General features: G+C 38.5%; 1 protein-coding gene across 4 annotated transcripts in view; it reads left to right on the forward strand.

Moving 5' to 3' along the window:
* The first annotated feature begins 778 nt into the window (after positions 1-778).
* Positions 779-24,325, forward strand: part of PTGFR (prostaglandin F receptor) — a 52,431-nt gene continuing 28,884 nt past the window's right edge. The window contains exons 1-2 of one of the 4 annotated variants that reach the window (XM_006934847.5): positions 779-1,087; positions 2,529-3,399. In XM_006934847.5, the coding sequence (XP_006934909.1) occupies positions 2,602-3,399 (798 nt within the window). In that variant the 5' untranslated portion in view covers positions 779-1,087; positions 2,529-2,601. 4 annotated transcript variants of the gene reach the window in all.

The raw sequence follows: 24,325 nt of genomic DNA on the forward strand, positions 1-24,325 counted from the left end.
TTTTTTCACATAGGTGGTGGCAACATTTTACTAAAATAAAAAAGAGCAAGGGTCGGTAATAGATTTCCTTAAGTGTTTCGCTGGAAAAATGAGACACAGCAGGTATGGATCCAAACAATATTAGCAAAAAAGCAGTTACAGTGTTAAAATGACTCAAATCATAATTCCTAAGGAAGTAGTGGGTATTTCTTCACTTGATCATAAAACGATCTCCACAAAATTTAGATTCACAACGCTGGGTAAACACACCATTAGAAATACTGTCAACATTGGGCTTTTAAAATCATCAAAATGTTACTAATCCCTTATCTGCAGGTATCCTTCACGAATACTTCCCTTCCCTTCTCCTTCGCACATTAGAAAAGTTAGAAAGTAGTCCAGTCTTCTAAGTGACAGTGAACCCTTAGGCAGCGACTGCTGTCATTTACAACACGTGGCTTGAATACTTGTTCTAAACCCCCTGGGGATATCGGCTAAGCCCCACCGTCGCTCTCTCCCTCCTTGGTTTCTTTACCCCTTTCGAGGTGGATTTGGGGCGAATTCAGTCTGCAAACTACAATCTGACAGTACAACACGCTGCCAAGACAGCTGTCTGCAGGCTCTCCTCAACTCTCCCGATTCCTATTTTGCAGCTTTAGAGGCGGCGCCTTTAGCTTGAATACAAGGTTGAAGCAAAACTTTTCCCTGAGCGGTGGGGCTGCTGCAAGGGCAGCTCTGATGCTGAGGGGGGATGCGGTTGCACCGGGGCGCGCAGCCCGCGTGTCTCGCGCTGGGGCTCTGGGCTCCTGGAAAAGGGGGCGGAGAGGAGCGACGAGAGGAAGGGGGGCTGAGGTCACCCGCGCTCTCCATCCCGCCCAGGCTGCGAGCGCCGCTGGGCGCTGAGGGACCAGAGGAGCCCAGCGCGCCCGCAGGTTCTGCGCTGGGGCAGCGCACGGAGGGACGTGCTGCGGTGCCGAGCGGAGCCGAGCGGGAGCGCGGCGCTGCGCCAGAGGAGCCCGCAGCGGCCGGGAGAGGGGCCGGGCGCGCGATGGCACTGGGAGCCGCGCGCCCTTCGCCGACAGTCCTGCGGGCGGCCCGGGAGGCCAAGGTAATCACCTTTCCAGGGGCTGGATTCCCGCGCGTCGGCCTCCGGGTGCTCCACCCGACCGAGGCGGCGCGCTCACCCAGCCGCACTGGAGGGCACCTTAGTCTGAGCTTGGCAACAAGTTTGGACCAGATGGCCCGAGCTGGGGAGATCATCAGAGAGAAGAGTATTCCGGCCAACGCGAACCGATTCAGAGCTGCGCAAGTAGGAAGCGGGTGGAAAGGGTCTCAAGGGAGGGAACCGGGCCAAGGGGGAGTTCTCTTCTCGTCCTGCGGTTCCCGGCCAGCGACCCTTGGGAGTCCCGCGCAGGGGCAAGCGCAGGCCTTTGGCGCCCCCCAGGGAGGAAGGGAACCGGCCCTTTGGCGTTTGAGCAATAGCAGAAAGTTTCAGCAAGTTAGGTTTGGGAAGGATGTTGCAAGCGGAGGCTTAGGGGCAGAGGGGTAGTAACGGCGAAAGTTGAGCTGTGAGTAAGACCCGGAGCAGGCGGCCGCCCTCGGGGCAGCCCGGGCGGCCCCACTCGGGCCGGGCCCAGGAAAGGCTGGCTCGGTAATACCCAGCCTCCCGGAAAGCGGCTCGGGGAAACCCCAATCGAATTAGTTGGGGCGGGTGGGTGGCTGTGGTCTTGGGTATCAAGGTCTGTGACTCAGACCTCAGCACACTACGGTGAGGACGATAAATGAATACAAATGAATACTTCGCGTTAGATGCCGCTCCCCTGAAGCTGTCACTTGATCAACAGCATGTGCTCACAATGTGCATGACCTGCCCCCTTTCCTACCGAGAGAGCCGGGATTTCTGCACAGGTTGTGGCTCCACAAGAAAAGCTTCTTAGCGACCCACCAGTCTACCTTCCAGGGGTTCCAGACCGTGTGGTTTGCTATCAGTCTTAGAACGTACTGTGGGAAGCCCCGTTTAACAACAGTGAGTTTGCCGGTCCACTCGGCCCCCTCCCAAAGTTCGAAGAAGATGGTTTTGTCCGCCTGACAAACAGGTAGTTTACCTAAAGAATAATCTGCAGTTTGGGGACAAAGCCTATGAAAGAAGAAAAAAAAAAAAAAAGCAAAACTTGAAACGGTCATTTAATTATTTAAACAGACTAGTATGCTTTTACAAATTTTCTTGGGTTTAAATCTAATCTTGTTAGTGATTTTGTAAGCTTTAAAAGTTTTAAGGTGTCTGTGAAGTGTCAGGAGGAGATTTAGGAGGCACCCGTTTGCAGAGGGGCCACAGCCTTAACCAAAGGGTCTCAAGTTTGGCAGCCTCTTTACCTTGAACATGAAATGTGGAACCGCAGGCAGATGTGCGCTGCTTTGGTATGATGCAACCTTGCTTATGATAGGCCAGATAAATCTGATTCTCACCACAGGGTGCTGGGGTGCTTCAGTCTTAAATGTCAGATGAGCAGTTATCCAGGGCTCATAATTCCTCTGTCTTTATGCTGCAGATGTCCGGACTAGAAGCCTGCACTGTTTTGAGAGGGAGATGACTTAAGTGGCCAGCTTTTTATCTCCACAACGATGTCTATGAACAATTCCAAACAGCCAGTGTCTCCTGAAGCTGGGCTCCTTTCAAATACAACTTGCCAGACGGAAAACCGGGTTTCAGTATTTTTTTCAGTAATCTTCATGACAGTGGGAATCTTATCAAACAGCCTTGCCATTGCTATTCTCATGAAGGCCTATCAGAGATTTAGACAGAAGTCCAAGGCATCATTTCTGCTTTTCGCTAGTGCCCTGGTAATCACAGACTTCTTTGGCCACCTCATCAATGGAGCTATAGCAGTCTTTGTATACGCTTCTGATAAAGAGTGGATCCGCTTTGACCAGTCGAACATCCTTTGCAGTATTTTTGGTATCTGCATGGTATTCTCTGGTCTGTGCCCACTTTTTCTAGGCAGTGTGATGGCCATTGAGCGATGTATTGGAGTCACCAAACCAATATTTCATTCAACGAAAATTACATCCAAACATGTGAAAATGATGTTGAGTGGAGTGTGCTTGTTTGCTGTTTTCATAGCTTTGCTACCCATCCTTGGGCATCGAAACTATAAAATCCAAGCATCGAAGACCTGGTGTTTCTACAAAACAGAACACGTCAAAGACTGGGAAGATAGGTTTTATCTTCTACTCTTTTCTTTTCTGGGGCTCTTAGCCCTTGGCGTTTCATTCCTGTGCAATGCCATCACGGGAATTACACTTTTAAGAGTTAAATTTAAAAGTCAGCAGCACAGACAAGGCAGGTCTCATCATTTTGAAATGGTCATCCAGCTCCTGGCTATAATGTGTGTCTCCTGCATTTGCTGGAGTCCATTTCTGGTAAGCGTCTAACGTTTTGACAATTTCTGCTTTCTTCCATTTTTCCATGTTTAATACAGGGTTTGTTGTGTTTTTTGAAGCTGTTAGTCTTGATGGGCAACAGTGTTCAATCTTTTAAATGCTGGAGTTTATTCCTACTCAAAACGTATGTCAACACCCAGCTCTGGCTTAGAATTAAGCTACTTATGGTACATGTGATTATTTTCCCACAAGTCCTGAGTTGAAAGAAGGGTCTTGCTAAACAATTCTAACCATAGTGTAACCTGCTTGCAGTAGAGTAGGGAGTAATTTTAACAGAGTAACATAGTTTTAATATACTTAATAGGATTGGTTTCTAAAGTGTGAAACAAAAATGACCAAGTATAATACAGTATTGGAGTGGACTCAACCAAGTCTTGGTAGCAAGTCACAGAGACTTTTAACTTATAGAAAAGGCATATTAGCTACTGAGTTTTTCTAAACATATAAGACTAGGTCTCGGCTTGCAAGAGGAGGTGATGAGTTGAAATAGTTGGATAGTGCAGGTGAAGTCTATGGATAGATTAGGTGAAGTGATCACTAGTACACCAACCCAAGAGCAGTGCCAATAGCTCAGGGAGAGGTATGATTCTCAGGAGAGCCAAGGATCCTTCCCTTATCATTCCATTCCATTCCTTTTTTTTTTTTTTTTTTAATGTAGCCAGTAACTATGTTTCACAGCTTGATATTTTTATTTGTAAATGAAGGCTAAAGTTAAGGAATTAGCAACAAACATAAGTCATTTATATTACCTTCTTGGTAGAAGGAAAAAATACTTATAATTGATAAGTATGGCCTTAACTCCCTTCATCATTTTATGACAGAAAGGTCGACAACATGTCACGAAAGAGAAAAGAATCCTCTGTACATAGTGAGTGAAAGCAGCAAAGATGATTTTTATTCCTTTTTCTGTACCAGTGAAGAAATGGGCTAGAGACAATAATATAGGTGGCCCGCAGGCAGAGGTAAGGCAAACCAGGGAGACAAAGGTAGATGGAACAGAAAGGTTGTGGTCATACTTTGCCTGGTACTTGTTACTGATGCAGTTTTCCTAGGCCCCCAGCAGGACCACTGTCCGAGAATTGTTGCCAGTGGAGTTTTAATCAACAATCCTGCTGATCCTGATGCACAAGAAAGTTGGGGAGAGCTTCTGTGGCTGACAGATTCCGTGACGGCTGACTTTATTTTACAAAAGGATTTCTACTTTTTGAATATTTCTTTATTCATATTATGTCCTCACACTTTGAATTTAACATCTTCAATTGTTAAATCACTTAAATATTTTTTCATGATGTGCCTGAACTGGTCCTAAGAACCCAACCACGGGGGATGGGGGTGAGGTTGAGATTGTCAGTGGCAGGTCAACATTTTGAGGCCTGCTTGTTGTCAGTTTAGGAGGCCTGGGGTGAACCCAAGCAGTGATCTGATCTGTGCTCAGAGTCTAGTTATTTGAATCTGAATAGCAGAGAGCAGTTCTATCAATACTTAGAATCACTTTAGTGCTCATTCTTGGAGATTTTAATTTACACCACTCAACAAAGGGAATTTCCCTTGGACAATGCTTCTTCTTTTTTCCTTAAACTTTGAAACACAGTAACTTTTCCAAGTAAAAAGTGAGTATGAATAGCACTGAAATTAATTTGGAGGTTGGAAAGGGAATGTGAAGAAGGTGAGAAAAAAGGTACCTGAAAATATTTAAAGAAAAATTTTAAATGAGGGCCCTAGCACTGGAGAGAACCTGAAAACAACAAAATAGTGAACTCAGTGAGATACAAGATAGTCTGGACAACTGAGATAATCACTAGTGCTTTGGTTTTTTTGTTTGTTCCAGTCACGTTTAAAATCCTGCTTCATTCTGGCTTCTGATTGGGAAATAGGAATGACAGGTTAGCTGCGGTGACACGGTGGAAGGTAGCACAATTTCATGCTCATCATGGATATTTTGAACTTATGTTTTTCTTTAATTTCTCTTTCTGAATTCTTGGCTTCCTTCACTGTTAAATTGGATATAATTTAATTCATATTTTGAACATATTTCTAGTAGAAGCATAATTTTATTTCTGAGATCTGTGTTCTATTTACAAGTTATCAATACATCTATGACACCAATGTATCAGTACTTTTTAGTGTGAGAATTATTTCTGTGTGAGATGCATGGTAGATATACCACAGATGCATACTCCTTTTATTTGAATCATTCTTTGCATTCCTGGTTTCTCTTGTGGAGACCTGGATCTTCATAGCACATTCTGCCTAAAGGATTTATAACTTTTGTGGTCTGGACACATGTGCCTTGGGCATTAGGTTAAGGCCAGCAGACAGCTCTAAATGGAGCCCTCATAAAAAACTCAGGTTTGGGAATGCCAAATAGCACCCAACACTATCTCATTTGAAACATTTCTCTTTTTTTCCCCTTAAATGCTTAGAAAAAGTGCATAGATATTAGTGACTGAGCCATCATTCTCTATTCTCCATTTTTATTTTATCTTATATTTTTAATTTTTAAATTTTATTTGAGTCCGAGTTAGTTAACATATAGTGTAATAATGATTTCAGGAGTAGAATTTAGTGATTCATCACTTACATAAAACACCCAGTGCTCATCCCAACAAGTGCCCTCCTTAATGCCCATCACCCATTTAGCCCATCTCCCCACCCAACACCCCTCCACCAGCCCTCAGTTTGTCTTCTGTATTTCAGAATCTCTTATGCTTTGCCTCTCCCTCTCTATTTTATTTTCCCTTCCCTTCTTCTATGTTCATATGTTTTGTTTCAATTCCACATATGTCTACTGTCCATTTTTAAAGTGCCTCTGAAATCAAGCTTCTGGATTCCCATAGTTGTACTATAATGCTAACAGCTTCCACAGTGCCCTACTTTACATCATGTGTCTTCTTTCTATGATTGATGAGTATGAATCAACTGGATTCATACAATCTAAACCCAATAAATCATTTGGATTTATAATTTGAATGAACATCTATACACATTTTCTGACCTGTTATCACTGTCATGTTCAAGCCTCAAACTGAAACAAAGATACAGGTGCACTCATGAAAAGGAGCAGATGATAGTGTTTGTGCTTGACAAGATTTAGTGCATCAGAATTTATCAATAGAGGCATACTTTCTAAAATTATTTATATTTGTAGCTGATGACAAAGGGAATACTTTATTAATTTTGATGATTAGGTTCAGTCAATACAAAGTAAGATGATCCTGTTGTTTGAGTTTTCTCTTCCTTTGTGTTTTTAATAGACTTTATTTTTCTTGAGTACCTTTAGGGTTACAGGGAAATGAGTGGTAAGCACAGAGTTCACATATACCCTCTCATGTCCCTCCCACACCCCCAGGTATCCTTATTATTAAGTCTTACCTGGGTGTGGTACATTGTCACAATTCATGAGTCAATACTGTTACATTCTTATTGACTAAACTCTGTAGTGTTTTACCTTAGTGTTGTAGATTGTGTGAGTTTTGATAAATGTATATTGACATGTGTCCACCATTACAGTATCATGCAGAATAGTTTCATTGCCCTAAAAATCCCGTTTTTATTTTTATTTTTAAATTTAATGTGTTATTTTTCCAAAGGAGGAAATGTATGTTTTCAGGAATTAAGATTCAGAAATGTAGTACAAAAATAGTATTAGTTTAAAATATAGCTCATTAAAATTTTGAAATTAAAAATTTTACAATATCTGGATTTTATAGTTTTAAACATGGTGAGCTCATATAAATTCGGTTAATTACAATCCCAACTGAAAAATACAGGAAACTACAATGGGCACTTATTAGCTTTTAAGCTTATTAGCTTATTAGCTTATGATTTCATTTAGCAACAAATTAATACAAAAATCTTTAAGAGTCAAATGGCAGTTATAAAATTGTCTTGTGCATATCCTAGGTGAATCACTTCTCCTTAATAAATAAATCTGAAAGACATTCTTTCGTTGTTTCTAGAGTAAGGGAAAAAAACCCCATTTATCCACACTTCAAGTAACATTTTCTTATTATTTTTGCCTTTATACAAGTAATGATTCTTTTTAATGTTCCATTTCTAGAATATGTAACCCTGAAAAGAATTTATTATTATTGCTATGCTTATTTAACCAGTTTGGCAGAGCAATAAATACTTGTTGACTGGTTGACTGTAACTTAAGTAATATGAATGTCAAAAGATTGCAAATGATTGACCAGAATGTGGATTCGCAGTTTTGTAGGTAAGAGTTAATTAAGCAAATACTGAAACCAAGTGGTAATTTTTAATCTGTTCCCTAAGTCAGCAACTGTAGATGCTATTAAACTTCGACAATCTTTTACTAGAAGGCCATACATTTGTTTACTTTCTCTTCAGGGATAGAAGATAATTTTGACTTGGGAAAAGAAGTGTAAAGTATATGAAGAGTACATAGATTTCTTATGTAGGTGGGTTTACCCAAGAAATGTGTTCTCTTGCATATATAAATTTTGAACTTGATTTCTAAAAAGGTTATTACTCTTACGCTAGTGTTTCTAGTCAATGTAGTTAAACATTTAGTCACTAAGATGTTTGTCAGATATAAATAACAAAATTAGGTAGCTGATTGAAGTTTGACTGAATTACTAAAGGTATTGGCATCATAATGAACAGGTCTTAGAGGGCTAATGGCAAATGATAGGTGAGCCTTTCTCTCTGGGAAGTTACCCTTACCCAACAGAAGCTGCCTTGACTGTGGTGCACCCTTTGGTCACTGTGTCTGCAGGGACGGATGGTTGTAGAGATACAGAACTCTTACCCCCTTGCCTCATTTAGGACATTTCTGAAGGGCCATCCATACTTCAGAACTCACTGGCTGAGGCCTTTGTTGCAAATGCACTGAACTCTGCTTCCCTCTTTGCCAAACCCTGCTTCCCTCACCATCCCACACTCCCCGGAACCACTCCCTGCTTGCAGATCTCTGTCTCAAAGTTTATTTCCTGCAGAGTCCAGCTTAAGACAGTCTTTCAGAAGCCCATTTGTTCATATATTATCTAAATAGAACATATATTACACATAGGTTGACAGTCTGATTCGACTAATATATTGAGCTATGTATACATCTTTGGAGTTGAATTCCTTTTAGTTTATTATCTCCCTCCATGGAGCATATAGTGTAAAATTGGTTCTGCAAAGGTCAATCAATTAAAAAAGACATTGCTAAGCTGACGATTTTCATAAAAATTTGCTTTGTATGTGTACAGTGGTGTGGAATAATTTTGGTATTTTAAGTTCATTTACTCTTAAAAAAACATGATTTCCTGTTTTTAAGGAGAAAGAGTTATAAAAATGCCCAAAGATACCATAGACATTGGGACGGCACTTAAAAACATTGCTTGAGTGATTCAAGTGTAAATGAATCAGAAACATGTGGATTTATTTATACTCCCTTGGATATAAAAATCTTCTGGCTTAATGTGTCTTGGGGTTTTTATTAAGCTCCCAAACATTTAAAGAACAATTCAAGATGTTAATGTGCCCAGAATCTCTCTAGGTTGCCAGTTTTAACTTTATTTGTTTAGTCGTATCCTTACAGGGGGGTATATAAAATGCCTTCCATTTATATTTGCTCTGGAAGGCATTTATAATCACATGAAATTTGCCTCGGATATCAATGCTGTTTATCTATATTTAGAGAGGATTTCATCCAATAGGAAAAAAACTGCCTTTTGATATTTGCAAATATTACTTTTCAAAGCTTGTATAAGTTTGTCATTCTGTCCATCCTCTGTCCTGGGTGTAAGTATGGTAGTGTCACAAAAGAGTGGGTACAATTATGGCTTCATACAGATGGGGAGGTGGTTTTTCTCACTCCCCCTTGGCTAATAAATCCTCAAAAAGAATTCAGACAGTGGAATGTCAGAATGGAGTGGCTGTGGTATGGTGGTGAAGGAGACAGAGACAATAGGATTATGTAAAAGGATTTATTTTTAGCTTTTAGTGCACAGTTTCAAATTAAGCCTTCTCTTTAGGTACTGTAGTTATTCAAGTACAGGAAGGGGACAGGATCCCAGCCCTACCACCTCTTAGCTGTCACATGGAGCTACTCTAAGCCAATTCTGTACCGTTGTCAACCGATTATAATAATGCTATTTCCTTAAAAGGGCTATCAGAAAAAATGATTTGACCTCCCTACATCGATAGTACAGTGATTGGCTCGTAGTAAATCTAAAATCCCCAAATCCTGCCACCCACCATCTCAATTAGAAAAGATCATCCCTGTTTAGTTCAGATGTTTTCCGTGTTCTCCTCTATGAAGAAGCTTTGCTTGCACTGGAAAGGAGCATAGGGAGCTCGCAGCTTCATAAAACTTTTCTTGGACATTTCCACCTGAAGTTTCGGGTCACTGTTCCTTATTTCACTGTCTCATAAGAAGTAAAGATGTCGCCTGCTAATCTTTGGCATCTTATTCAAATTCTCAAGTATTTTATAATTATAATAATTTACAAGGTATTAATGTACAAATTATTTAAATCAAGTTAAAATTAGTTCAAAATGATTGAGACTGTTAGGTATAAGGCAGTATGCCCAGATTGTGAGTAGTTCTAGGGAGTGAGAGATAAAGCTCTTTCCTCAAAGAGCTTATAGCTTGGAGTAAAAGATATACCCTGAGAGCTAAGATAAGTCTTATTTCTTCCACTTCCTGGCTGTGTGACCATAACCACTTTGTGCCTCAGTTTCCTCATATGTAAGAGGTGTTGTAATAGTTCTCAACTTCCTTGGGTTGTTGTGAGGACTAAATAAATTAATAATGCAAGTTAAAATAGTGCCTGACATAGTATCATATGCTTCAGTTATTATACTATTATTGTTATGGTTGCTGTTATGATTAAATATTAATGCAGGGGTGCCTGGGTGGCTCAGTCAGTTGAGCATCCGACTCTTGATTTCAGCTCAGATCATGATCCCGGGTGGTTGGATTGAGTCCCATGTAGCTCTGTGCTGGACATGGAGTCTGCTTAAGATTCTCTCTCCCTCTCTCTCTCTCCCTCTGCCTCTCTCCCCAGATCGTGTGCTCTTTCTCTCTCTCTCTCAAATTAAAAAAACAAAACAAAACAAAACATTGATGTTGCCAGACAGTAACTTTGTCAATGAGATGATTGAAGGCACTTTTTAGTTATTAAATGAAAAAATGGATGCTATAGTAGATGGCTGTCCACGAGTTAGTTGTTTATTTATTTGACAAATATTTATAGAGCACCTACCATTGTGCAAGGCAGTGTTTTAGATACTATAGTAACATCTCTGTGATTTAACTGTCACAATATCTGTGCTGTAAGCAACAATACTTGTAGACGATGAGAAGAAAGGGTATGTGTAGCAAATTGAAATATGAAGATACTTGATTATATTTTCTATTCTAACAGAGTAACAGGTATTCTGTTGTGAATATTTGTGGATGAGATTGTTTTTTATAACATGAAGGTGAAAAATTTCTATAGTATATCACTTTGAAGGAAAAATTACTGGAAGTAAATGTGATCCTAAGTGAGGTCATGTAAACTGTAAAAAACAAGGAGAAGAGAGATCATAATGCATATAATTCCTAGCGATATAAAAATGTACAAATAAGACAGTATTTGGACAGGTTTGAACAAGATAAGAATACAGCAGGCTGTAATAAACTAATATTGAAAGCTAGAAGAATTTTCAAGTAATGAAACAGGAGTAGCAGAAAAATTAAATCATATCATAACAAGTTAATAATTCAAAGCAGTATTTTATGCTATCATTTGATAAGAAAAGTGACTCAAGATATAGAAGAGAAATAAATGGTGAAGTGAAGCATTACAGAAACCACCAGCTCTTTCTGAGATTATACATAAAGCAAGTGTTGGAAAGGACTGAAAATAAAGAAAAAAATGTGAACATTCATAGTAGAAATGAAGAAAATAAAGTAATTCATTGATGCTTTAATGTACTCGTTATTTTACTCATTGATTTGTTCATTCAGCAGGCATTTGCTGAGCGAAACGTGGGGTGTCTCTCCAGGTGGAGGGTGAAGCCGAGATGGAGACTTGACCTGGGAAAGTACTCCTGAGGCACACACTAGGAATCGTATTTTCTAGCTTCTTCATTTTACCCATGTTCTTTGCACTCCGTTCTTCAATCTCTTGCTCATATGTGCATCCTCCTTTTCCTTCTCTTTCCACATGTAATGTGAGATAAATATAACTGTTTGCATTTTTCCAGCCTTGTCTGGGAGCAGGGCAAAGGGTTGATTGCTTTATTGGTTGCTCTCGTGATAGCGGAGGAACATCTGGGCCCAAAGGTGCATTAATAAGTATTAAATAATAACAGTGCTGTAGCAGTCCAGCAAGAGTGGTTGATATTGTTATTATGAGTACGTATTCCTTTATTTTGCTTCTTGCATTTATGTTCATGGCAGAGGACCAGAAAACAAGGAAAACGAAACCCACAGGAATGCCCAGGAAGGACTGGGAGACAGAATGCAGGAGTTGCGAGAGAAACAGGGACTAGGCAGGGAAGGAAGCAGAAAGCCCAGGGTAGGAGTGTAAGTGAAGAGAGAGGCACTCCAGTGTGCTAGGAATTCCGTTGGAAAGGAAAGGCTTCTGTCTATTTCCACAGGTATCTTTTCCTTATTGAGGAATATTAAATTTTGTGTACTGAAATTTCTGTACACAATCTGTACAAAATCTCTCAAGCTATTTTTAAAAATGCAGTGTTTTTTTTAAGTATAAAATTTTAGTGTAAAAAATATAGAAAACTACAAGTTAAAATTAAGGAAAAAAATGTCCCAAATCCCCACTCTCCAGAGATAACCACTATTAGCATTCTGAGTGTATCCTTTTACTTATCGGATAGGGAAAATATATTGATTTAATTTCTTTGATTGACAGAATAAACTTTCTTTTTCTTATATAATTGGGCATTATCTTCTTTTTTTTGAGAATATGAGGTTTCTGTGAATCATTTGCAAGAACTCTTTGGATAATAAAGAACAGATAATTCTATTATATAAAAATAATTTTAAAATCAGTTATAAAAATAATTGTTTTTCCATATTTATTGTTAACCTTTTAATTTAGTATTTTAATTTATATAAGTAGTGAATGAATCAATATTTTTTTGTGTGGTACTGCGTTCATGTTAAGAAATACTTTTCTCAGGCTGAGATGATATGGGTGTTCATCTCTTTTTTCTTGTGGCTTTTTTCTTTTTGCTTTTTCATTTTTTGTATTTATGTTTTTAACACATTTATAGTTTATTTTGTTTAGTTTGCACATTAGTGATATGAATTTTCTTTTGAATGGTTAGCTAGCTGTCCCCAAATAGTTTATTCCGTGGTCTTTCTGCAAGTGTTTAAAATTCCACCTTTAGTATGTATGAAATTCTTAAATGTGTTTGGCTCTTTCTGGACCCTTTATTTTACCCTACTGATCCATCTTTAACTTTATGTACAATTACAATCTTCTTCACATTTTACTTAGGCATACTTTCAGTTTATTAATTACAATGTTCCTTTCCATGATCATGATCTCCCATACTTGAAGTCATTTTTAGAATAATAATTTATTTTTATTGTGACAAAATTCACATAACGTAACATTCACTATTTTAACCATTTTAAGGGGTACAATTCCATGACATTTTTTGCATTTAAAATGTCATGTAACCATCACCACTGTCATGTCTAGAACATTCTCATCATCCCAAAAGGAAGCCCCATACCCATTTAGCAGTCATTCCCCAGACCCTGTTTCCCACCTTGTGGCCCATGGCAACCACTAATCAATCTCTCTCTGCCTTTATGGATTTGCCTATTTTGGTTATTTTATATAAATGGAATCTTAAAATATGTCGCCTTTTCTGTTTGGCTTCTCTCAGTTACCATGATGTTTTCAAGGTTCATGCATGTTGTAGCATGTATCAGTATTTCATTCTTTTTTGTGGCTGAATGATAATTTGTTTCTATGGATACACCACATTTGGTTTATCCATTCATTAGTTGGTGGACATTTGGGTTGTTTCCAGCTTTGGCTATTGTAAATAGTGTTGCTATTTGTATACAAGGTTTTGTTTGAACACTTGTTTCCAGTTCTTTTGGGTATATAACTAGGAGTGAAATTTGCTGGGTCATGTAGTAATATTAGGTTTAACTTTTTGAGGTAACACCAAATTATTTTCCACAACAGCTGCACCATTATGCCTTCCAATCAGCAATGTATGAGGGTTCCGGTGTCTCTATATTTTCACTGACACTTGTTATTTTCTTTTGAAAAAAAATTTTATAATAGCTGTTTTAGTGGATATCTAGTGGTAGCTCATTATGCTTTTGATTTTCATTTCCTTTCTGACTAATGATGTTGAGCATCCTTCTGTAGGCTTGTTGAGCATTTGTGTATTTTGGGGGAAAGTTGTTCATGCACAACTTTTTTGTGTTTAAAAAAGTCTATAATTTTCTTCTTTTATTGTATTCAGCTTTTGATACTAGAATTATACTAGTTTAAAAAATCAATAGGGAAATTCTATTTCTATGTACTAGAATAATTTAAGTAACTTGGATGTTAGCTGTTTTGTGGTGATTCGCATCATTTTGATGTTTTTTTCATAGGGTTTCAGGGTTTTTTTCCTGATTTTTGGTTTGAGTTTTCTACTTTTTCTTGAGCCAACATTGGCATATTTTCACATAACTTAATTTCATCAAGAATATAAACTTAGAGGGGCGCCTGGGTGGCGCAGTTGGTTAAGCGTCCGACTTCAGCCAGGTCACGATCTCGCAGTCTGTGAGTTCGAGCCCCGCGTCAGGCTCTGGGCTGATGGCTCGGAGCCTGGAGCCTGTTTCCGATTCTGTGTCTCCCTCTCTCTCTGCCCCGCCCCCGTTCATGCTCTGTCTCTCTCTGTACCAAAAATAAATTAAAAAAAAAAAAAAACGTTGAAAAAAAGAATATAAACTTAGCAAATTTTTATACTGAGAATTTCTTTATAATTGAAGATATTCTTAACTATTAACTTATATTTATCATACATAAAAGTTATATATACATTTATATGTGTTTATTTTACCAATATATTTTTTTATATGAAATTTATTGACAAATTTGTTTCCATACAACACCCAGTGCTCATCCCAAAAGGTGCCCTCCTCAATACCCATCACCCACCCTCTCCTCCCTCCCACCCCCCATCAACCCTCAGTTTGTTCTCAGTTTTTAAGAGTCTCTTATGCTTTGGCTCTCTCCCACTCTAACCTGTTCTTTTTTTTTTTTTTTTTTCCTTCCCCTCCCCCATGGGTTCCTGTTAAGTTTCTCAGGATCCACATAAGAGTGAAACCATATGGTATCTGTCTTTCTCTGTATGGCTTATTTCACTTAGCATCACACTCTCCAGTTCCATCCACGTTGCTACAAAAGGCCATATTTCATTTTTTCCTCATTGCCACGTAATATTCCATTGTGTATATAAACCACAATTTCTTTATCCATTCATCAGTTGATGGACATTTAGGCTCTTTCCATAATTTGGCTATTGTTGAGAGTGCTGCTATGAACATTGGGGTACAAGTGGCCCTATGCATCAGTACTCCTGTATCCCTTGGATAAATTCCTAGCAGTGCTATTGCTGGGTCATAGGGTAGGTCTATTTTTAATTTTCTGAGGAACCTCCACACTGCTTTCCAGAGCGGCTGCACCAATTTGCATTCCCACCAACAGTGCAAGAGGGTTCCCGTTTCTCCACATCCTCTCCAGCATCTATAGTCTCCTGATTTGTTCATTTTGGCCACTCTGACTGGCATGAGGTGATACCTGAGTGTGGTTTTGATTTGTATTTCCCTGATAAGGAGCGACGCTGAACATCTTTTCATGTGCCTGTTGGCCATCCGGATGTCTTGGATAAAGGACCTAAATGTGAGACAGGAAACCATCAAAACCTTAGAGGAGAAAGCAGGAAAAGACCTCTCTGACCTCAGCCGTAGCAATCTCTTACTCGACACATCCCCAAAGGCAAGGGAATTAAAAGCAAAAGTGAATTACTGGGACCTTATGAAGATATTTTACCAATATTTTATATAATATTTATATTTTTTCTTTTTAAATTAGGCTTTTCAGAGGGTTATATAGTTTAATAGTTTAAAATTTTTTATATCAACTTATAAATCTTACTCTTCAAATTAGTTAACTTTTTACTATCAGATTTTGTAAATATTTCACGGGCATTTGAAAAGAATCTACATTTTCTTTTTTTAAGTTATAAAGTAAAGTACATAGCTATTAAATCAAGATTATTATTTATAGAATTCTATTTTTCTTCTTTTTTTTCTAAGGTAAGCAATTATGATTACAATAGTAGCATTAGACTTCTTGTATATTTTGGATTTTGTTGTGCATTTACTATTATTGATATAGTCTAAGAAAGTTTTAGGCACATTCTTATTAGGATGCAGCATCATCATAACATTCAAACAGAACAAGTAGAACTTCTCCCCCCTCTCTGTCATGCCCCCATACCTCTTGGTTGGGCTTCAGAATCCTGACATTGAAAAAAAGATAATGTGGGGAGTAAATTTTCTTCTCATTTTCTGCTACCTGTATTCTGTTAGCTGCTTTGGTTTTGCTAACTTAGGAAGTATGAAGTTAAATCAGAAGGGAGTCAGTGTATGGAAGGACATGGTAAAATCTGCAGTTTAGAAAGCAAATCAATTCTGATTAGTTCCAGGAATCTACTACTGACAACTCTGGGCATCAGCACTTGCCGTTGGCCTGTCCTCCATCCAGTCCTGCTTGAGGTTTTGGTTTAGAATTGCTCAAGACCTGTGCACTAGGAAGAAGCTTCTGAGAATATTCCTCCAACATAACATGTTCTTTGGGTCTGTTGATATTACAAATGCACTCTTTGGAGAAAAGCAGGACTAGAGCTGCATATAGAAAGAAGGAACTGTTGGGTGCCTGGGTGGCTCAGTCGGTTAAACGTCCAACCTCGGCTTAGGTCATGATCTCACAGTTTGTGGGTTCGAGCCCCTCGTCAGTCTCTGTGCTGACAGCATGGAGCCTGGAGCCTGCTTCGGATTCTGTGTCTCCCTCTCTCTCTGCTCTTCCCCCATTCATGCTCTGTCTCTCTCTGTCTCTCAAAAATAAATAAAAGTTAAAAAAAATTAGAAAGAAAGAACTGTGTAAATGCCTTCTTACTCCTCATTTCCTAATGTAAAAGCTTATTTCCAAATTGCAACAGAAAGTAGCAACAGATGTCTTTATTATTATGCTTGTGATCATTGTAGTTCAGAGAATTAGTTTCTGATACAGTTTAATCTTTATATGCTTCTATAACTACATATTTTTGCGACTGACAATTTCACTATTTCTCTCATACACTATTTCTGAATCAAAAAACTACCTGACATACCAAAGAATTTTTAAAAATTCTAGACTCTTTATAAACTTTGATAACATGCCGTGATTTTGAAATGATTGTAGGATGTGTGGTGATTCTTTTCTCTACCGAAAGTCCAAAGGCAGACTGTTTCTTATTTCAAGGGAATAGACTTTCTAAAAAAAAAAAATAATAATAAGCAGTTCTAAATGCACGCTTTTTAGAAGAGATCTTTGTTTTTTTAGTTCATCCCCTGGAGCTTATGGTAGGCTGATCTATGGATTTGGGTGCTGAAGCTAGTTTGCTAGAGGCTCTCCTGGATGGTGGCAGATCCAGTTGTCTGTCTGGGAATAATTTCCGCTGTGTGATATTGACCTTCTCCTAATTGCATGCTTTAGGTTTATCTGTGTAAGCTAAATGGTAGTAATACAAAGCCATTTCTGCTTGTTTAGATAGTTTTAGATTGATGTGGATTTCCATATGGTCGATTTAGCACGCCATTTATATTTGGCTGTAAAGATGAATGGATAACCTCTTTTATCTATATTGGTACCCTTGCCTCTAATACCTCCCTTGTGTATAAATTGACATTAAGATGTAGCCAAACTGTTGACGCCTTCATTTTTTTGAATTTCTTGGATTGTTTTATATGGTTGCCGAAATCTCAAGTTCAAATCAATTCAACTCACCCAGAGATTATCTGCTAAACAGTATAAAGAAACAGCCAAGAACTCAAAAATCACGCATCCAGTGATTTCTGAGTGATGCCCTATGTATTCAGGTACTGAGCAAAGTAATAGAACCCAAAGAATTCTGAGGAATTTCTGTTGGCCTCCCTTCCCTACTCTCCTCCCCAGTCAGGCCAAAACACTAAAAAATGTTTTAGTTTGAAAGATAAAGATCTCTGTTTTGGAATTAACTTCATTTTTCCTGGCTACTGAAGGCCACTCTTTGTGGTGGGTAGAGGGAGAAACCCAGCCTTAGGCTTTCTTACTCAGTGACAGACCTAGTACCCCACACAGTCTGAAGAGGGGAGGGAGGGATGAATGTGCAGTGACTTTATTTTGATTTTTTAAATTTATTATTTTATTACATTTTAATATTTATTTTTTTGAGGGAGAGAGAGAGAACAAGCAGGAGAGGGGCAGAGAGAGAGGGAGAGAGAGGGAGAGAGAGAGAGAATCCCAAGAAGGCTCCATGCTGTCAGCACAGAGCCCCATGCACAAACTGCAAGATCATGACCTGAGCCGAAATCAGGAGTCAATCGCTTAATTGACTGGACCACCCAAGTGGCCCTGTGCCATGACTTTAATAATAGGTAAGTGTTGTTCTTTAAATAATGTTTATAATTAAAGTCAGAATGCTCAGGGGTGCCTGGGTGGCTCAGTCAGTTAAGCTCCTGACTTTGGCTCGGGTCATGATCTCATGGTTCACAAATTTGAGTCCGGTGTTGGGCTCTGTGCTGACAGCTCAGAGCCTGGAGCCTGTTTCGGATTCTGTGTCTCCCTCTCTCTCTGCCCCTCCCCTGCTTGTGCTCTCTCTCTCTCTCTCTCTCTCTCAAAGAATAGATATATAAGTTATTAAAAAAATAAAAAGAGTGCTCATATATAAATGCTGATTAACTATTTTTCCTTTCAAATTTGCTCGAAGAAAGGCTGTTTCATAGATAAAATGCCAAAGTTCCATAGTTTAGCATGAAATGTCATCAAATGTGTACATACCTGGTGGCTAAAAATCATGTCTTTAAGAATATATTACTATAGCACATTACACTGATTCAAGTCTGATTTTCTTTTTATTAGAGTTATCATAATTCTGAAATTCTTTGTTTTTATTTGTAATAATTTTCTCCATGAAACCTGTTCTGATTATTCTATCCCACATATATATCTCTTTCTGTGGATAAAGTATAGCATCTAATTCTATGTAATCATAAAATTCACACTGTTTGTTGTGTGATTGTCTAATCTCTTAAATGGATAGGGAGCTCTTTAGTGACCGAGTCAATGTCATATGTTTCCTGTGATGTCTGGTATACTTCTTGGAAAGGTTCAAGGAAAATGCAGCTCATCTAATAGAATTTTTTAATCGCAATTAAATTAGTGATGAAACAATATCCTTATAGCTATGGTTATTAAATGCCTATGAATATCATATAAAGATTTTATTTTTTAAATGTTATTGTTTTGAAAAAAAGTAAAATTTTGGAAATATAGCTGTAAAACTCTAATGGTGATGATCATTTTAAATGTAAAGTTCTTCCTTGCTTAGAAATGTTGTTTTGTAGTGTAAGGATTAACTAATTTAAAAACCCGTAAATCTGTAACTCCTACCATATGCCAGACACAGTGCTCTCAGCATTTCACAGAGAATTCAACCCATTGAATCTTTATTATATTTTCGGTTGTATATTTTCTCAGCCATGACTCTCTATGTGCAGAGGATTTACCCAAAGGATACAGTCATAGAAGGCTTGATGTTATTTGCAGTTAGCATCAAGAGCAGTTACACTACATTCTTGGCCGTGTGTTATAAGTGAAATTTTAGCTAAAATTAAGATGTCTTCAGATTTAAGCCAAGATTCATGAAAAAGACCTCTGATAGGAAGACAGTTCAAAGACATTGAGTTGCTTGCGATGGAGAAAGATAAACATGATTAAAAGGAAGATTATTTTTGTACTCTTATTGTACTGACCTAGGCCTGATTGAAAGTAAATCTTTGAACAAATTTGCTAAAAAACCTGCCTTCAATAAACTAAAAAAAATTTCTTTGCTTCTCTTCTCCTTTCTAGAACATTAACAATGCCCTTAGTCTCCTACCTTCTCCTGTCCCCAACCTAAAAGGGTCCTAATTTATCTGTGTAAATTATAAATTCCAAATTAGAACAAATATGGTAGCTTTGTTAGTTGGTATTGGATATTAAAAATAACCTGGATTTTGTGCAGAGTTTTTTTTTTTTACCCTTTGAGAAGTGTTATTTTTCTTCTGTCATTGAAAGGGTAAAAGCCCCTTCCAGGAGAAAGAAGTCTTCACTGAATGTTTTGAGGGACTAGTGAGCTTTGATTAAAACCAGAAGGTGCCATGAGCATTACAACAAAACAAACTTTTATGTTGAAAATATCTTCATCTTTCACTGAACAGCCTGTTTATTCCAAATGTCTTGCAAAATCTGATGGCTTTGGTATCAGAACACTACTGTTTGCAATCATACCCAGGCATGTTTGTAGCTGGAGGATGCCATAGTCCTTGATTTTTAAAGAGAGCCAAAGATATGGCCTTAGTGAGAATTCACTGTAAAAAAGGAATTAAAACATATCTGTAAATATAATATGTTTAGAAATGCTCATTCACTTATTCAATAAATATTTTTCTTGGCGCCAAGTTTCAGACACTGTTCTGGGTGCTAGGCTATGGTGCTGGACAAGACAGGCGATATTCCCTCTCTTGCGAAGGTTACATTCTTTTGGAGGAGTGGTTGCCAAGGGCTAGGGGCTGTTTGGAGAGCGCGAGAGAGCGCGCGCAAGAGAATATAAGTAAATAAATTAATGGGATGATTTCAAATAGCAATAAGTACTTTAACTGAGGGTGGGGCTAGGACTCTTAGATTGGATGGTCAAGGACGGCCTCGCCATGAGGTTAGCCCTGGATGACAAAAAGGAGCCAGCCATGGGGAGAGGGTGGGCAGGGTGGGCAGGTAGAGGGAACAGCCAGCTCAAAAACCCAGTGGTGGGGATGAGCTGCTTGTAATGAGGGACAAAACAAAGGTCATTACCTGGAACAAGGGAACCCAGGTGAAGGTGATAGGATCTGATGATGGAGAGGAAGGCAGGGGGCAGATAAGCTGTGGTGGGTTTGGGTTGAAATTCAGTCGGAAACCCTTGGAGAGTTTCTTAACAAGGGAAAGATATGATCTGATACATGGCTTAGAAAGATCACTTCGGTTGCCAGATATAGAATGGGTTACAATGGAGAAGAACTATAGCAGAAAGTTGTTTGACATTTCATTTGACACATGAATATGAATAAATTACTTTTCTTGAACTTATATTGGGAAGTAAAGCAAATAATAAGTCACTATTAAACAAAGGCTAGCTTGTGAGTAAAAAAGGAAACATTTTGGGGCGCCTGGGTGGCTCAGTCGGTTAAGCATCCGACTTTGGCTCAGGTTATGATCTCACGGTCCGTGAGTTCGAGCCCCGCGTCAGGCTCTGTGCTGACACCTCAGAGCCTGGAGCCTGTTTCAGATTCTGTGTCTCCCTCTCTCTCTGACCCTCCCCCATTCATGCTGTCTCTCCCTGTCTCAAAAATAAATAAACGTTAAAAAATATTTTAAAAAAGGAAAGATTTTCAAAGTAATTCTCCATAAGGCTTGAAGTATATATATAAAGGAAATGTTTAATTATACCTTATCTATTCTGCTTGATTAATAATTTCAGTATATCTTCTCTGCTGGTTTAGCAAAGGGCATTTTGATGGGCATTAATTTGACTGAGAATATGCAATTATACATCTGCAGTTTGCTCTTGAAATGAAGTTATTTGGCTCTTTTTAAATTCTTTTTATTATTATTAATTTTTTATTTCTGGTTTTGCACAGCCTAACACGCACACACACAATTAAATCACTTCATGTTTTTTAGAAATAGAAACAAATGGTTTTCTATTTCTTGGCTCTTGAGAAGTCAGCTTTGAAATGCTCTAATAATTATTTTACTACAAAAGAGAAATGTTCAGTCATTACGGCATATGTAATTATAGCATGAAGGACACACATGTGCATGCATTTATAGGAAAGTGTGTATTACGTGCCAGATGGACCATCGACAAAGAGTTTATATATCCCTTGTTTAGGGTTTGAGTTTGGAATAAAAGCCATTTTTTCTTTTTTGCAATTGATTTTAATACCACAGTTCCCCCCATTTAAACTGTGTCAAATATGAACAGGGCATATAATTTTATTTTGTGGAGTTTTACTACAGGGCCCTAAAATATTTTAAAACTTGAATACTCTGCAGAAGTGAATCTTTCTGGGCAAAGAAAGACAGCTGACCCCACTGTAACAAACCTCAGCAAATTCTTACTTGAGAAAAGGCTGTGCTTTCTGAGTCAGGGTGCTTAACTATTCTCTACCTTCTGTTATTGAGAAGAAAGGATGGGTATTGACTCCCAGTTGAATGGCATAGTTAGGATCTCAGTAGGATTCCCTAACTTGGAAGACTGATGGAGTTTCCAACTTCAGTGCTGCATTCACCGACTAAATATTTAGCAGGCATGTATCATATGCAAAGATACCTCAATCTATGTTGTCTACACCAATGAGCATCTTCATTGGCATTGACTCCACAACATATGACTCTACTGAATCTCCTTAGCCTATCCTTGAATCTCTACTTTTAATAGGTGAACTCATATAGCCTATTGTGGTATGCAGAAATTTCTCACTACTTGAGTTTGGACAGGATAGACACACGTCCTTTGGAAAATTACTAAGAATCTTTGTGAGCTTCAATTTTAACCTCTGTAAAATATGAATAATAGTAATCCTGACCACATCAGTGGTTTAATCAAGTAACATGAGTTTTCACATGATACCTGGTGAACACCCAGTAAAAGGGTCTGTGTAATGGTTACTGTTATGACCATTATTCCCTTTGGTACCATAGTGAAACCCAGAGGTAATTTGAAAACATTTATTGAGTGTCTAGCATGGGCATTCGCACAAGTGCTGCATGGGTATATAAACATGACTAAAATGGGATCCCAACTTCAAAGGAATGTGTAGTTTATTTGGGGACGCATGAGCAGAACTGGCTGTATTACAAAAGAACAAGTGTGAGCAGAAACTTCATCTGTGTTTAGTCTATGCCAAGAGGCAAAGGGCAGCAAGTTCTTGATGGAAGCCTCTTTGAGTTCAGGTTCACTGTGGTCTCTGGTGGTCTCTGGGTTTAGTGAAGTAGGCTCTTAACCGCCAGTTCTCTCCTAGGAATGCAATTCCTGTCTTTTGATTTAATCATCAATTTATAAACTTTCTGTTTTCTTTTCTTCCTTGGATTAAATGACCTCATCTTTTTCCTCACACTGATTTCTTTTCCATAGACTTGTAGTCAATGCCATTTTAGGTTTATACCTCCTCCTTTCTTTTCATGATGTGCTTCTTAATATGAATGTGTTTAATAAGGTCAGTTCTTCTCTAAGATGCCAACCAGACACTGTTTTACTCTTTGGGATTTTGGACCTTTACCTACAGGTCTAAAGGAGTCTTGGCTCCTTGTATCTTTCACTGGTTAATCCAACCAGGGAAATCTGAGGGCTACTTAAGGCCATTTTATCAAATCACTTACCTGAATGCAAAGCCTAATTTCTTGTTGATTACAGATGTTTCTTACCTCTCGTTTATTTCTGGAAAAAGTCATGGTCTTTTAAGTGAGGCCCTTTTTGGGGGTATTATTTGAAAAACCTCGTAAGATCACAGTGTCTTCTGTACAACCACAGAGGAAGGACTTGGCTTTCTGGTATTGCAAATAATACCACAAAGGAAAAAATAATAGAATTTGTACTGGAAAGAAGGGAGTGGAATTGGAGCCACAGGTTTACAGTATGCAAGGAGGAAATTTCCTGAGCAAAAACTTCCTAAGGGAAGGAGAACAGTCTTGGTGTTTTTGGTGGTCATTTTCAGACCTGTTCATAGGATTACTTAGAGACCTCTCTTAGTGATGGGAGTGAATCATTTGGGCAATTTGTGATGATTGGCTTTCATTGTGGGATGGATCATGGTTAAAATATACAGAGGGTGTTTCTCTCCATTGCCTACCTTGAATATGTTCATAAAGTGAAAATAATTTGACCTCCTAAGCTGCTTTTTGTATTAAATTTACATACTGCTGTGGTGCATTTTGTAAAGGTACTTATTAAGTATGTTGTGCATTAATCACTATCTTTTGATTGCCCCTGGGATCTGAGAATCAAACTCCATGAGGGATTTTTAATCCTGTTGTTTCATAATTTGAAGGCAGGTAATGGCAAGGTCCCCAGTGTTCTCATTCTTGGAACAGCTGAGTTCATACAGAGAGTTGCAATATGAGCTACATGCACTTTTTGTTCTGTCCCTTCAGAAAGGACAGGATGGTCAGGTGCAGCCCATGTGTGCTAATTCCCCTTCCTGCTTTTCCATTCTCCAGCCTTATAGACATGTCCTACTTTCCATGCCAGCTCAGTTTTTTGCTCTCTGAAACCTTTTCAGTAAACCATCTTGCCTTCTTGATCTTCTTGGGCTGTGTTCCCTTTTTCCTGACTACAGTACACATAATTAATTCAGAACAATTTCTCAGAGAAGGTAGAAGGCTGAAGTTTATCTTCCCAGACAGTTCAGAGACAGAAATATAATAATCATTTAATTAACAATTGTAAGGTGCAAGGCTGAACTGCCTATTTATTGCCGGTGCCATTCTGACTGATTGGTGCCAGTGTTCTACATATTTTGAATATCACCACTGCTATATTTTTATTAGCAAAGTAATGTGTGTTTATTATGTGAAATTTGAAAAGTACAGAAAAAGATGAA

Source organism: Felis catus, chromosome C1 (genome assembly GCF_018350175.1).
Source record: "Felis catus isolate Fca126 chromosome C1, F.catus_Fca126_mat1.0, whole genome shotgun sequence".
In the NCBI taxonomy this organism is placed as follows: Eukaryota; Metazoa; Chordata; class Mammalia; order Carnivora; family Felidae; genus Felis; species Felis catus.